The sequence below is a fragment of the Centrocercus urophasianus genome, unplaced genomic scaffold (assembly GCF_019232065.1).
Source record: "Centrocercus urophasianus isolate 14NV4802_14NV808 unplaced genomic scaffold, USGS_Curo_1.0 seq_43, whole genome shotgun sequence".
In the NCBI taxonomy this organism is placed as follows: Eukaryota; Metazoa; Chordata; class Aves; order Galliformes; family Phasianidae; genus Centrocercus; species Centrocercus urophasianus.
In genome coordinates this window covers 3,007,466-3,020,129 of record NW_024885011.1, presented here as the reverse complement: position 1 = coordinate 3,020,129, position 12,664 = coordinate 3,007,466, and the positions used below count along the sequence as shown (strand labels likewise).

The 12,664-nt window shown below is 57.3% G+C and overlaps 1 protein-coding gene across 4 annotated transcripts in view; it reads left to right on the top strand.

The window, feature by feature from the left end:
* The first annotated feature begins 1,774 nt into the window (after window positions 1-1,774).
* Window positions 1,775-12,664, top strand: part of PTPRU (protein tyrosine phosphatase receptor type U) — a 46,019-nt gene continuing 35,129 nt past the window's right edge. Inside the window, exons 1-2 of one of the 4 annotated variants that reach the window (XM_042833873.1) lie at window positions 1,775-1,847; window positions 11,043-11,171. In XM_042833873.1, the coding sequence (XP_042689807.1) occupies window positions 1,775-1,847; window positions 11,043-11,171 (202 nt within the window). Of the gene's footprint in view, window positions 1,848-2,992; window positions 3,013-4,956; window positions 5,020-8,693; window positions 8,722-11,042; window positions 11,172-12,664 lie in introns of those variants that run through there. The other 3 variants (XM_042833876.1, XM_042833875.1, XM_042833874.1) reach the window with 3 other exon arrangements.

The window sequence follows — 12,664 nt, the reverse complement described above, 5'->3', positions numbered from 1 at the left end:
GGAAAGCATCCTCCCCAAAGCACTGCTGGCTCCCAGGAGGCTCAAAAGCCCCAAACCCCTTCTTTTTGTCCCCGATCCAGTGGAATCCAGAGACGCAGTGAGGACACGAGGGCTGTGTTGCAGGCTGCCGTCACACTGGAGCTGCAAACATTTATCCTTGGAATGGGAATGAGGGTTTCAGCAGAGACCATTTGCAATCACGGAGAGGCCTGCGTTTTTTCTGCAAATGACTGCACTTGAAGAGTGATTACTTCATTTTAGCTCGATTGCTCCTGCAGGCGCTGGGGGCTGTGATGGCAGCAGGAGGTGGGGTGGGGATGGGAAGGGGATGTGGTCCCAGGGACCAAACCCAGGGCTCAGCTGTATCATGAGGACACAGCTGTCCCAAGGGCACTGCCATGCTCCCAGAGCATATGCTGCTCCATGGCAGGAAAACCATGTACAGACAGCACCCAACTCCTTCTCCTCCTCTTCGCTGCATGGATGAAGGCCCCTGAACGGACCTGGCTGCAGCTTGGTGGTGCAGGCTGGTGCATCCTGCTCTGTGCACAGACCTGCAGCTGGCGCCAGGCTGGCACTGGGGTGAATCCAGGGATGCACAGAGCCACGTGCCAGCTGCAGACCTCAGCGGTGCAGAATGGAGGGATTTAGCTTTGATTTTGCTGGTTAATGACAAATAGGCTGCGCTGTGCTGGGAGGGTGCAGTGCTTCTGCCTGGTTGGATTTTACCCCGTAAGGATAAAACAAAGGGACTGGGGGTGCAACAGCAGCACAGAGCACGCAGAGGGAAGAGCTGAGCTGGATGACAGAACTCGCCCCCCCAGCCTTTGAGTAAACATTTTCCTGCTGCAGAGGGTGCAGATGAACAAGAGCCCTTTCATCCCCTGACACTGCCACGTCCCTATGGGCCCTGTGCAGATTTTTTTCTGCCCTTTGGATGCTTTTTTTTCCCCCCTTCCCTGCTCTTGCTGCACCTCTCTCCTTCCATCACCACCTGTCTGATCCCAGGGATGGTGGCACTGCGGGGTGCCACCCCACCATTGCCACTACTGCTCCCATGCAGCCGTGCTGAGCATTCCCTGTCAACATCCTGCAACTGCACACCCCTCAGCAGCCATGCAACCCCAAGATGCAACCAAGCATCCCCCAATCTTGCACTCCCCATCAACCAATCACCCCAAGCAACAGCACCCAGGGATTCCTCCTACAGCCTTTCATCACCGCTGCACAAGCGTGCACCCCCTCGAGCCGCGCACCCCACCACGCACCCCCAGAACCTCCATCCATCACGCAATCACGCCCACCCCCACCTGCACCCCCCCAGACCAATCACCCCTTGCAACCACAAGCTTGCAACTTCCCCCACCTACCAACCCGCTGTCATCACGCACCCCCAACCTTACACCCCCCTACACCCCTGCTGCAACCGCGAGCCCTCAGAACCGCCTTCAGCCCCTCACAACCGCTCACCCCGCAACCCTCCCCCCCCCCCAGCGGGGGCGGCACCGCGCTGCCTACTCGCCGTACGGCCGCCAGGGGGCGCCCTCTCCCCGCCCTCTCCCCGCCCTCTCTCGCTGCCCGCGGCGGTGGCGGCGGTGGAGGCGGCGGGGCCGGCGGCGCTGACGTCACGGCGGCGCGGGGCCGCCGCTATTTGAGGAGCGGGGCGGACGCGCGGGCCCCGCTGCGCCGGATCCGGGGGGCCCGCAGGAGGCGGCGGTGGCGGTGGTGTCGGCGGCCGCCCCCGGCCCCTCCGCCCCGCCGCCGCCTTCGCACCATGCGCAGCGCCCGGGCGCTGCTGCTCGCCCTCGCTTTGCGGGTTTGCGCGTTGGACACCGAGACGCCCTCCGGTGAGCGGTCGGTGCGGGGTGGGTGGGGGTCCGGTGCGTGGTTACCCCTCGCTTGGAGTTTGGGGAGGGCGGTGGGTTTTTGGGTAGTACGGGGAAACTGAGGCACGGGGCGGGGACGGGGAACCGTTCCGGGTCTGGCTGCGTCGCGGCGTTCTGCGGTGTTCGTTCGCTGTGACCGCGTGTGGTGCGGGGCTGAGCGGCTCTGCGGGGAAACTGAGGCACGGAGCTGCGCTGCTCCACTCGGGATGGGGCTGTGCCCGCAGCTCCGGGGGGTTCCGCGCTCCGGTGGCGGCTCGCCGTGGAGGCGATTCGTGTCTGAAGCGCTGCGCTCTGGGTGGTTTGGGGGGTCGTTGTGTTTTCCCCCGTTTTTAGCAGGGTTTGGGGCTGGAGGTGCCGCCCCAACCGAATTCGGGCTCAGCCCCGCTGCCCCACGCGGTGCCCTTCCGACGGACCGAGGATGCTGCGGTTCGGGTCCGTAACGCGCGGGGCTCTGTGTGCCTCCCCCCATCCCATATGGGGCCGTTATTCCATCCATCCCATCGTTAATCTCAGCGTCTCCTCCACTCTGGGACGCGCACCCTGTGCCATCGGGATGCTCCGCTCTCCTCTCCGGAGCGCACGAACTTCAGCGGTTCGTTCCGATCACGCCGTGGCTGAGCTGTCGGCATTGCGCTGCTCGCAACGGGGGCTCCGGGGGCGCATCGCCTTGCTGTCAGGTGCTGCAGGGCAGCGGGCACCTGCTGCTCGGCTCCTTGGTGTGTGGGGCTGTAGAGGGTGCCGAGCTGCTCATTTCCACCTCTTCAAGGCTTCGATTCGGAGGTGCTCCGGGGGATGCGCTGCTCGTCCCTACTGGAGGCTCTTCCAGCAGCATCCCGAGCACTCAACGGCATTAAAATATTTGGCTTTGGATCATTCCTTTAGGAGAGGTTCCCACACTCCCGGAGTGTGGGGCTTCGCGGCGGCCTCAGGACAGTGGCATTGGGGTGGGCTGGGCTGGGGGGGGGGGAGAGGGGGGATTGGTTTGGCCTCTCCTCTGACCCCGCATTGTCTGCGCCGAGTGAATGGAAGCGGCCGCGTTCCCTTTGTCGGGTTTGGGGTCGGGGAGCGGAACAAATGCGGCCGCGTCGCTCTGTAACGGCCGCGTCCTCATCACGAGATAATGGAGGTGATGGAGCTTCGCATCCCTGCTCTGGGTCGGGACCCCGGGGGCTGGCCTGGGTCGGGGCTGTGCTGCTGGCAGCTGGGATGCGTTTATTTTTTGCCCTCCTGCCTTTTCTTGTTACGCTGTGAGGAATCTTTCCCTTGGCTGCTGTTCCATCTGCGTTTCTTTGCTTTTTATGCCTTGCTTGGTGCTGCAGTGGCAGGTCATGATGCAGACCCCTCGCAGGGTCCCCAAAAGCTCACAATGCTGTCCTTGGAATGCAGCACCCTCCTCCCATACCCCCTGTTTCCATCTCTCCATATTCCCCTCTCCCCAGCAGCACTGGGGCACGGAGGGTTTTGCTGCCTGTGGAGGTGAAGCAGAGCTGGGGGATGTCAGAGCTCGGTGCTCTTATTTCAGTCCCCTCTGTGTGTGCTTTGCTTTTGCTCCGGTGCTGCTCTCCCTGGTTGTTTTCCTGGGCTGCAGGCAGTGCTGGACCTGCCCCCCGTCCTGGTGAGTCACCTCCTGGCCCGCGCTGAGCATTTTTTCCCTTATCCAAACTAAGGCAAACCTTCCAAATCTCAGCTTCCTGAGGAGCATTCCCTGCTCGTAGCCAGCAGGATCCAAGCCCTGGAAATCAGAGGTTCTGATCCTTGCCTGGGCAGCAGCAGCCCCCCCCACTGCCATCCCATGGGGACAGTGTTTTTCCTCCAAATTGAATGTTTTCCCCTATTTAGCACCAGGAAGGAGCTTGCTTTGCTCACAGCCATTTTTCAGCACAGTTCCCAGAGCCCTTGAGAACCACTCCCCCCTGGGCTCTGCTCCCTCTGCCTGCTAGTGGCACCCCTTAAAGGTCCCCTCCCAGCTGTTTGCAGCCTTGCTGCTGGTAGCCACGAAGGGGTTAAGCAGCAGGAGCAGGTAAATCCCTTCCGCATGCTCGGAGCAGGGCTGGGGAGAGCCTTATCAACACAGCCCCGCCATCTGCCTGCTTAAACCTCCATAAATAAGCTTTTTAATAATCTATTATTAACATGCACTATAATTGTCTTATTAGACGTGTCTGGGAACCTTTCGTTGCTGTGTGATTAAATGTCACATTCTCAACCCTTCTCCTCCTCCTCTCCCAAAGGCAGCTGGAGGCTTTGCTCTGCAGCTGCCCCTGAGCACCGTTTCTGTCCCTGCAGCATCGTCCCCTGGAGCATTTGCCCCATGCTGTGGCACTCGCCCAGTCCCAAAGCAGTGATAGTGGGGAACCTGAGGCTCTTCTCTCCAGGGTGAGGAGGATTCCCAACGCTTCCCCCCCCCCCCCGGGGCTGATCTCCTCCTTCTTGGCAGCCTTCAAATAAACCCATCCTGGAGACAGACTCTCTTTCCGCTGCAGATGGCCTCTTGGAGCTCCGCTCCGCCGCTGCCTGGCAGAGCTGCTGTTGGTTTCAGTGCTGGGACGCATCCAGATGAGGGTCATGGAGGTGCTGGGCATTGGTGCAGCTGCGGGGCATCCTGGGGACACGGGGCCGAAGGGCGGCTGTGGGCAGGAGGAGGAGGGTGAGGGCTGGCAGTCACCAGAGGCCCTTCCCCGTTGTTGCTCCAAGGGCGCTGGTGTTTGCAGAGCTGTTTCCTGGTGCACGGATCCAAAGTCCAACACTGCTGTAAAGCTCAGCCCCGTTCTCACCCACGGGGCTGGTGTTGGAGGCGCACAGACCCGCTGGATGCTGGCAGCTCCCCGCACCGTTCCTGCTGTGCACCGTGGGGTGCTGAGCACCGACTGCTCTTTGGCTTTGCCCCGTTCCTAACAGCAACCCGGCTTCTCTCAAGTCCTGGAACGAGCGCAGGGACGTCGGGTTTTAATTCCCAGCAAAGCTCGATGGCTGCGTGTTTCCGAGCCGTTCCCCAGCTGCCCGATCCTAAAGCTGAGGAGCGGACATCGGATCCCAAAGCTGAACTGCGGACATCCCCGGCGCTCCGGGCGCTGCGCCGTGCGCGGCCGCCAGAGGGAGCGGGGACAGCGGCCGCTGCAGCAGCGAAGTCCCGGTGCGTGGGGAACCGGCGTGGAGCCCAGAGCAGCACGGAGCAGTGCGGTGCTGTAGATGGAGGGTGTAAATGTTGAGGCCGGAGCGATGCTCTGAATCTGCGCTTTGTGATGTAGCTTGAAAAAGAGCAGGGAATTGCCTGTCGTGGGGTGGCTGCGGCAGTGCAAGCTTCACCCTTTGGGCTGGGAGACCCCAGCAAGCTGAGCTGATTGCCCGGGCCCCTCTGTGTGTGTGAGCTCTGGTGGGACATCATTAACTTAATGAGGGCAGTGGCTTGAGCTGCTGTTTGAGCCTCGACAGCACGAGGGGACTGTGGTGACCTGATCGTGGTAACAAGGCTGCTGTCCCTGCAGTGCTGCTGGTTTGACAGAAGCAATGGCACGGAGCCCCCGGGCTGCCTGAGCCTCACGTGTGTCCCTGTGCCACAGCCATCCACTGCAGTGATCCCAATCAGTACAGATGGGAGCACGAACTGCTCCAGCCCAGTGCTTTGCCTGCCCGCATCCCATCGCTGCAGCTGGGGCACCGTGGGGGTGATGGCATCACAGGGATGATGGCACTGCAGGGATGGAATGCTGAGACTCAGCTGCTGCTTCCCAGTGAGGGGCCTTTGGGGGCTGCCTGGGGTCTTCCTGTTGCTGCTGGAGCCCCATGCACTGAAGGAGGTGGAGCATCACATGGTGGATGAACGGATTGCAGACAAGCAGAGTTTCCTTGCTTGGGTGGATCTGGAAGTGCCCTGGGACTGCACAGTTGGGGATGCTCTGGGATACAGCCATCTGTATAGGGCTGGTGTCTGTGGTCATAGGGTATCCCATATTCCTCATGGGCCTTTATGTGGCTCCGGCAGAGCTTTTGGCTCGCTGAGAACCTCCAAAGACTTTGCTTGGCACAAAATGAGATGCGTAAGTGGTGGTGCCTGAGGGGCTCAGCACCAAATGTGAAGCATTTGCCATGTCCTGGGTTGGTCCACTGGGTGCCATGTAGGGCTGCACCCATCAGCAGCAAGCAGAGATCCCTCAGTGGCCCTGAATGAATGCTCTCTGCATAATGCCCAGGTTTAGTTCACCCAGTTGCAGCCAGGCGGATTGGGTTGCAGGGCCACTGATCCCTATGCTCCTGTGCAGGGACAGAAGGGGCTTTTCCCAAGAGCTCTCCCTGTGCTGTTCACTTCTTTGGGGTCTTATTTTCAGCCTAACAGCCGCCTTCTGCTTCCCCTTGCTGTGTGATAACATTCCATTGATTTTGTTTCCCAGCTGACAGCAGTCCCGCTTCGCTCCTGTGTTTAACAATCTCAAAGTGAAGCAGCACATCTCAGTGCTGGAGAATTTCTGGTTTTATGAGCATCACTCACTGGGTGAATCCACTTCTGCTGCCCGGTGTCTGCATCCCCAGCCTTGATGAGGTCCCTACGTGGCCAATCCTCTGCGTGGCAGAAGCTGCAACAGATTGAAGAGAAAGGAGAAGGGCGAAGCTGTGTGATGGCCAGGATGCACCCAGCGCTGCTGTGGCTCAGTTCTGCCTCTCGTCTGCCTGCCTGCAGCAAAATGCAGGGCTTGGGTCAGAGCTGGGGCTCTGTGCAAGGCTCGATCTTGGCAAGTGTTGCTGAGTCCCTGCTGTATTTGAGCAACTGGCTGCTGTGCATTTGGGAGCAGAGCAGGGCGCTGCGCAGACTGCTTGGCACACACAGCCCTTCCCAGAGCCCCTGCGTGTTCAGGAGAAAAGAGGAATTCAGTTCTTTGACAAATGACACGGACCATTTGCAGAGCAAACCCGGCTCTGTAGACAGCGCTGCGAGCAAAAGGAGGGAGGTATTAAAAGCAATAAATAAGCTGTTGGGAAAGGCAGCGGAGGGCTCTGGTGGCTCCGGATTTACAGTGTGATCACAGCAACACCTGGAGCTGCCAGCCTGTGCTTTGCAGTGGGACTGCTCCTGCTCTGCGTGGCTGTCAGGATGCACATGGAGCTGGGAGCCCTCCCTGCAGGCATCCATTGGTAACGGGGGGCAGGAAAGGCCAGATCACCTGTTTTTTTTAGCCATTTCCCCCCCTTCTCACCCCCCCCCAAAGTGCAGGAGGAGCAGAGCTGTCAGCCCTGAGGCTTAATTGCACTGTGAGCAATCGATAACTCCAGGACCGTGGGTTTCCAAAAGCCTGCCTTTGTTTTTCTTCCTTTAGTGCAGAAGAGGCAGCCCTGACTTTGTTCATTAAGTGATGGTTCGTTATGGCAGTGCCCGTATTGCAGCTCATCAGCCCACAAACCAGCCCCATACACGTTGCCTTCTCCCTGCACTACATTGCATTCCTGCCCTATTTCCTATGGGACCTGGGAGTGCTGCAGCACCTCAGCACCGTTTTGGGTCCCAGCAGTGAGGGCTTTGCAGGTGGGAGCCATCAGGAGGGTCTGCAGCACCCCAGATGGGTGACGTCTGCAGCTGCTGGTGGATGGATGTTGTTCTCCCAGCCCTGTGCCAGGCACTGGGGTTATCAGGCGTAAGTGACTTATTATGCAAATCCTCTGTCTTAATATCTGGCTATTCTCTCCCTGGAATTGCATTGGCTAAGCCCCATGCGTTGTTGGAGCTGCTAATGTTTACACATTAGCTTCTTTGGCTAATGTACAAGGCTTCAAGTTGCAAATTGACGTTCCTTACAGCTGAGCAAATTATTTTTCTATTAAACGCAATATTTAAAATGATTTGGAGAAGCAAAACAAACTACTGGCAAGAATCTTAATGTCGCTGCTTTCCATATCCTTCTAACCAGCTTTGATCGGGTCCAGGAAATGAGTCCTTTTTTTCTTTTTCTTTTTAAGACATTTCTATTTTGCCAAAATGGGCGATGAAGAGAAGCGGGGATTGGGATTGTGGCAAAATCTGATGCGTGTGATGCACGTGTGGCTGTTGTGTTCGTGTCCCAAGTGCTCATCTCCCTTTCGCTGAACTCAAGGGGCTTTTAAGCTGCAGAGATTCCAGCTGGGGGGGATTTGGGGCTGGGGCAGCATTGGAGCAGAGGTGCTGCAGTGTGGGGCGTTGTGCACCAGTGGGGTCGGGAGGAGGGATGCTGCAGCGCATGGGCTGAGCTGCTGCAGGGAGCAGAGTGAGCTTGCAGGTTGCAGTTCCCAATCCCCCGCGTCTGCTGCTTGCACGTGGGAGCTTCCTTCCAGCAGAGCCTGGAAACAGCACAGCCGGGTGCTGCTGTTGGGCTGGGAGCTGTGCAGCGCTGTGTGCTTGTGGCCAGGGAATGTGCAGCATCCCTGTGTGCTCCTGGGTGTCCCTGCTACTCTGCTGCCCCATCCTGCTGCGTGTCCCATCGCTGCTGTGGCTGGAGGGAACCCGGTGCCAGCTTGGGCTGGCAGAGGGCCATGGGGGTGTAGGGGGGTTCCAGACTCACAGTGTCATTGCCTTGCATCTAAGGGCAGAACCGAGACCATCTTACCCAGGTGTACAGGGGAGAGATGTTGGCTATTGCATTAACCAGAGCTTGGGGCAGCCTGCATTTGGGGCACAGCCCTGTTTCTAAAGCCTCTCTTTGAGGTCGATGCAGCATTGCTATGGGGCGCCGTGTTGGGTCCCCATCCACACATCCCTGGGATGCTCCATAACAACAAGGAGAAACCCCTGGAGCGTGTCCCACAGTGTTAAGCAGCAAAGGACATAATTAACATCAAGGCGAGAGGAGCACCGCCTCCATGCATGGAAGAGGTGGGCAGGCATGCCTGCTGCTCCGTGTTCTCTTTCCCTCCTTCCTCTGCATGGATCTGTCGTCTCTTCCCTCTCCATCCCCTGGGTTTCGGGGGCTGTCAGCTAATTTGGGCTGCTCCAGCATCATCTGGGATGCTCAGAGCTGTTGGCACCAGGCAGTCGTGCCCACGCTGATATTTTAATCTGCTCTTGCTGCTTGCTTCTCACCTCCTCCAGCTCTTGGAGCTGCTCCTTCCCTGGCACTGAACCAAGGCAGGGGCTGCTGCGGGGGCTCTGTGTTTCCGTTTGTAAGTTTTTAGGAAGCATCTGGGACCCTGAGCAGCTCCTGTGGAGCACGAGCTGCTGCCAGCATCCTTTGGGTGGATAAAAGCCATCCTGGTGCTTGCAGGTGGGGATTTTAGGTTGCAGGGAAGCCTTGCCTTGCTTGCAAGCATGAATCACAGAATGGCCTGGGTTGGAAGGGACCTCAAGGATCACGAATCTCCAACCTTCCTGCCACAGGCAGAGCCACCAACCTCCACATTCAATACCAGACCAGGCTGCCCAGGGCCCCATCCAACCTGGCCTTGAACACCTCCAGGGATGGAACATCCACAGGGCATGTTGATAAACCCTCAGTTTTTGGGGAGTGGCGTGAAGGTATCTGACTCTGTCTGTACCTTGCTTTCACAGCTGCAGGAGGACACTGGGTTGGCCACTGGGATGTGGGGGTCTGGGAGCTCAGGTGATGCCATGCAGTGTGGAGAAGGGGCTGTGCAGGCAGAGCGGTGAGGATGCTCTGTGGGAGCAGAGATGGGGGATCCTTCATTGGGACACAAGGCTCAGCCAGCTCCACGTGCCTCCCAGAGCCCTGTGGCTCTCTGGGATGGAATAAATCATCCCCACAAACAAATTTCTCCCTTTCCAAATACCCACTCAACAGACTTCAGATGGAAAATGTGCTCTTGTTTTTTTTTTCTCCACCAAAATCACTTAGAAATTTCCAACACTTTTGCACTTTTTTCCTTTCCTTCGAGGGAAAAATTGATCACTTCTCCTTCCCATTGGGGAGCTGAGCCAGGTGGTGGGTGCTGTCAGATCCGGAGATGCTGCGATGGGAAGGAGCTGGGAGTGCATCCACACACAGCACTGCCACGCACCGCTGGCACAGCACAAATGATCCTTTTAGTGAGAGGCTCTGAGAAAGCAGGCAGGCTCCGTTCCTTGGTGCTCTGAATGGGAGAAGATTTGCTTTTAGTCCTTCTAAAAGAAGTTTCCCATTCTTGTTGTTCTGGGGAGGAAAGAAAGCTCGATGCTGAGGCTGGAGTGCTCCCCAGTGCTTTAAACACTGAGTGTAAAGGGAGAGAAAAGCTCAATTCTGTTCTCATATATCTTAAGTGTTGGGAAGAATGATTTTGTGCATGTCTTGCAGTAGTGGGTTTGGTAAGCTGGCTGTTTTGGTGCTCTTTGGAGATCTGTGAGGTCCCTGCCCTTCAAGCCCACATAACCCAGCACTGGGAGGTTTAATTTGGGATTAAAATACAAAAAACCCACAAGTGTCACCCTGACCTGTGTTCTGCTTTCCCACTGACCCATTAGGGGACATTTGCCTTTCTCCTCCTGTTTGCTCACGGCTTTCCTAACGTGCTTGCCCTCACCAGCCCAGGGGCTTAATTCCCCCCTGGAGGCCTTTCCTTGTAATCAGTGATTTTAGTAAAACATTGGGGCAGTGTTAATGAGGCAGCCTGCAACAGCTCCCCAGATCTCATTTTCCTGGGGGAGGATGGATGGGTGGATGGATGGATGGATGGATGGATGGATGGATGGATGGATGGATGGAAGGGTGGAGAAGGGATGGATTTGGAGCCCTACAGACCACAAATGCTTTGGTGCAGCTTTCAGCTTTGCTCTTTGCAAAGGGAAAGAAACAACTGAAGGTGCTCAGAGGTGACAGCCTGCAGCTCGGAGTCCAGCAGTGCAGTTGCTGTTGTTGCTGCTGGAAGTCTTGTCTGAGGCTTGGCACTGTTGTGGCAGCAGTGTGCAGATCTGCAGCTCGAGTCGGATCATGGATTCGTTTAAGTTGAAAAGACCTCTGAGGTCATTGAGTCAGCTGCGACCTCCCTGGGGCCGAGGCCTGGCAGCTCATCTCACTGCATGGCAGTGGAGGGGGAGAGGCACGGGGCAGCTTTGCTCCTGCGCTTGCAGGAGTGGGAGCTGGGAGTGGGGGGATGGCTGGGTGCACCTCAATATTGTGTAGGGTGCGACAGCATCCATCCCAGCTGGGCTTCTGGGGACAGAGCAGCTGCTTTCCGGGGCTGATTTGTGTGTCTGTCTGTCCGCAGCGGGCTGCACCTTCGAGGAGGACGACGATCTGAACCAGTGTGAGTACAGCCAGGGTGAGGATGATGACTTCGGGTGGGAGTTGGTCCGCAGCTACATGATGCCACACCTGACGGCCGACCTGCCCCACGGTGAGTCCCAACCCCAAACCCACAGCTGGTCACATGCCTGGGATGGGAATTGGCCCTGGGTTGACTTGATTCACCCTCCATCTCGTGGTCGGTGGGATGCTGCTGTGCCCCACGGCAAGGTGTGATGAGCTGTGTTGGTCCTTAATGTGGCCCTGGGGATGTCACAGTTTGGGGACACAGGACTTGAGGCTGTGCTGCAGGGAGGCGTGCCCCCAGTCTGGACTTTCCTTGCAGCAGTGCAAGGATGGTACCCAAAATCCCTCCTTAAAGGCACCTCTGCTCTTTCTGCTGTATTTGATGGCTAGTGAGAAATCCCCATCTCCAGGAGTCATGGGAAAGGGAGCAGTGTGCTTCTGGCTCTTGTGATATGGGCAGATGCTCGTGGCTGTGAGCTGCAGGCAGCCCTGACGTCTCAGGAGCTGTGAGAGAAAAAAATGCAGAGGGAGATTTTTCTCTTCTCTTTTGTCTTTTTCACATCACTTTCAAGCCGCTCGTTGTTACTTTGTGGGTCTGGATCCTTGCTCTGATGGCTGGGATGGGGGGACTGCTGTAAGCCCCCTCCCTGGGCAGTGCCCTGGGTGACATTTGGGGGTAAAGGGGGATTGGCACATCCTGGGCACCCAAAGCAGTCTTCTGCCACAGGAATAATTACAGATAATGGAGATAATTGCTTTAAACTGAGCTAACCTAATTTGTTCCTTGATGGGGCTTTGACCTGGGGGCAGTGAAGCGGGAAGCGGAGCTGGGGAGGGGATGCTGGGGGTTGATGTCAGAGCCTCAAACCTGTAATTGGAGTTTCTGCTCAGTTTTCAGCTGCAATTTAAAAGCAGCAACGAAGCATACCAGTTTGAAGCCAGGGGGCTTGCAGGTGGCTGGAGCCTGCAGCATGGCATGGTGCAGCCCATGGATGTGCAGTGAGGGGGTCCCAGCCCCAGCACGGGTCAGCGAGCAGTGGGTGGGTGGCACTTGCAGGGTGCTCAGCTCCTTCCAGGGGGCTCCCCAAGGTGCCCCACCAGCAGAAACATCATTGCACAGCTCCAGGATCCCTCCGGGGAGCACTTCACAAAGGAGTCTCGTGGTCTTGGATTAAAATGAGTTTTTCTTGGAGATCAGCCAGCTTCAAGAGCACAGGATTTATTGGAGCGGATGCTGGCTGCAGGCCACCCGCCTCTACCTTTTTTTCCCCTCTTTCTTTTTGTTTTCTTGCTGTGTTTGTTTTTCCCTCTCTTTCCATCTTGACTCGTCTCCCTCTTTCCCATAAAGAAGACGGATGGGGCTCTCCCACGTTGCAGTTTTGCTTTTTCAGCTTGTTTCTGGGCTGCAGCCACACTTGGGCTGAAGATGGGCTGGGATTGCTGGAGTGATGTTGGGATCTGTTGGATGGAGCAGGTGCAGGACGGAGCACTGCTTCGTGAACAGCTTCTTTTGCTAGGTTTGCATTGCAAAGCATTGAAAAGTTTTCCTTCCAAACTCAGTGATACTAAAAAGATCCC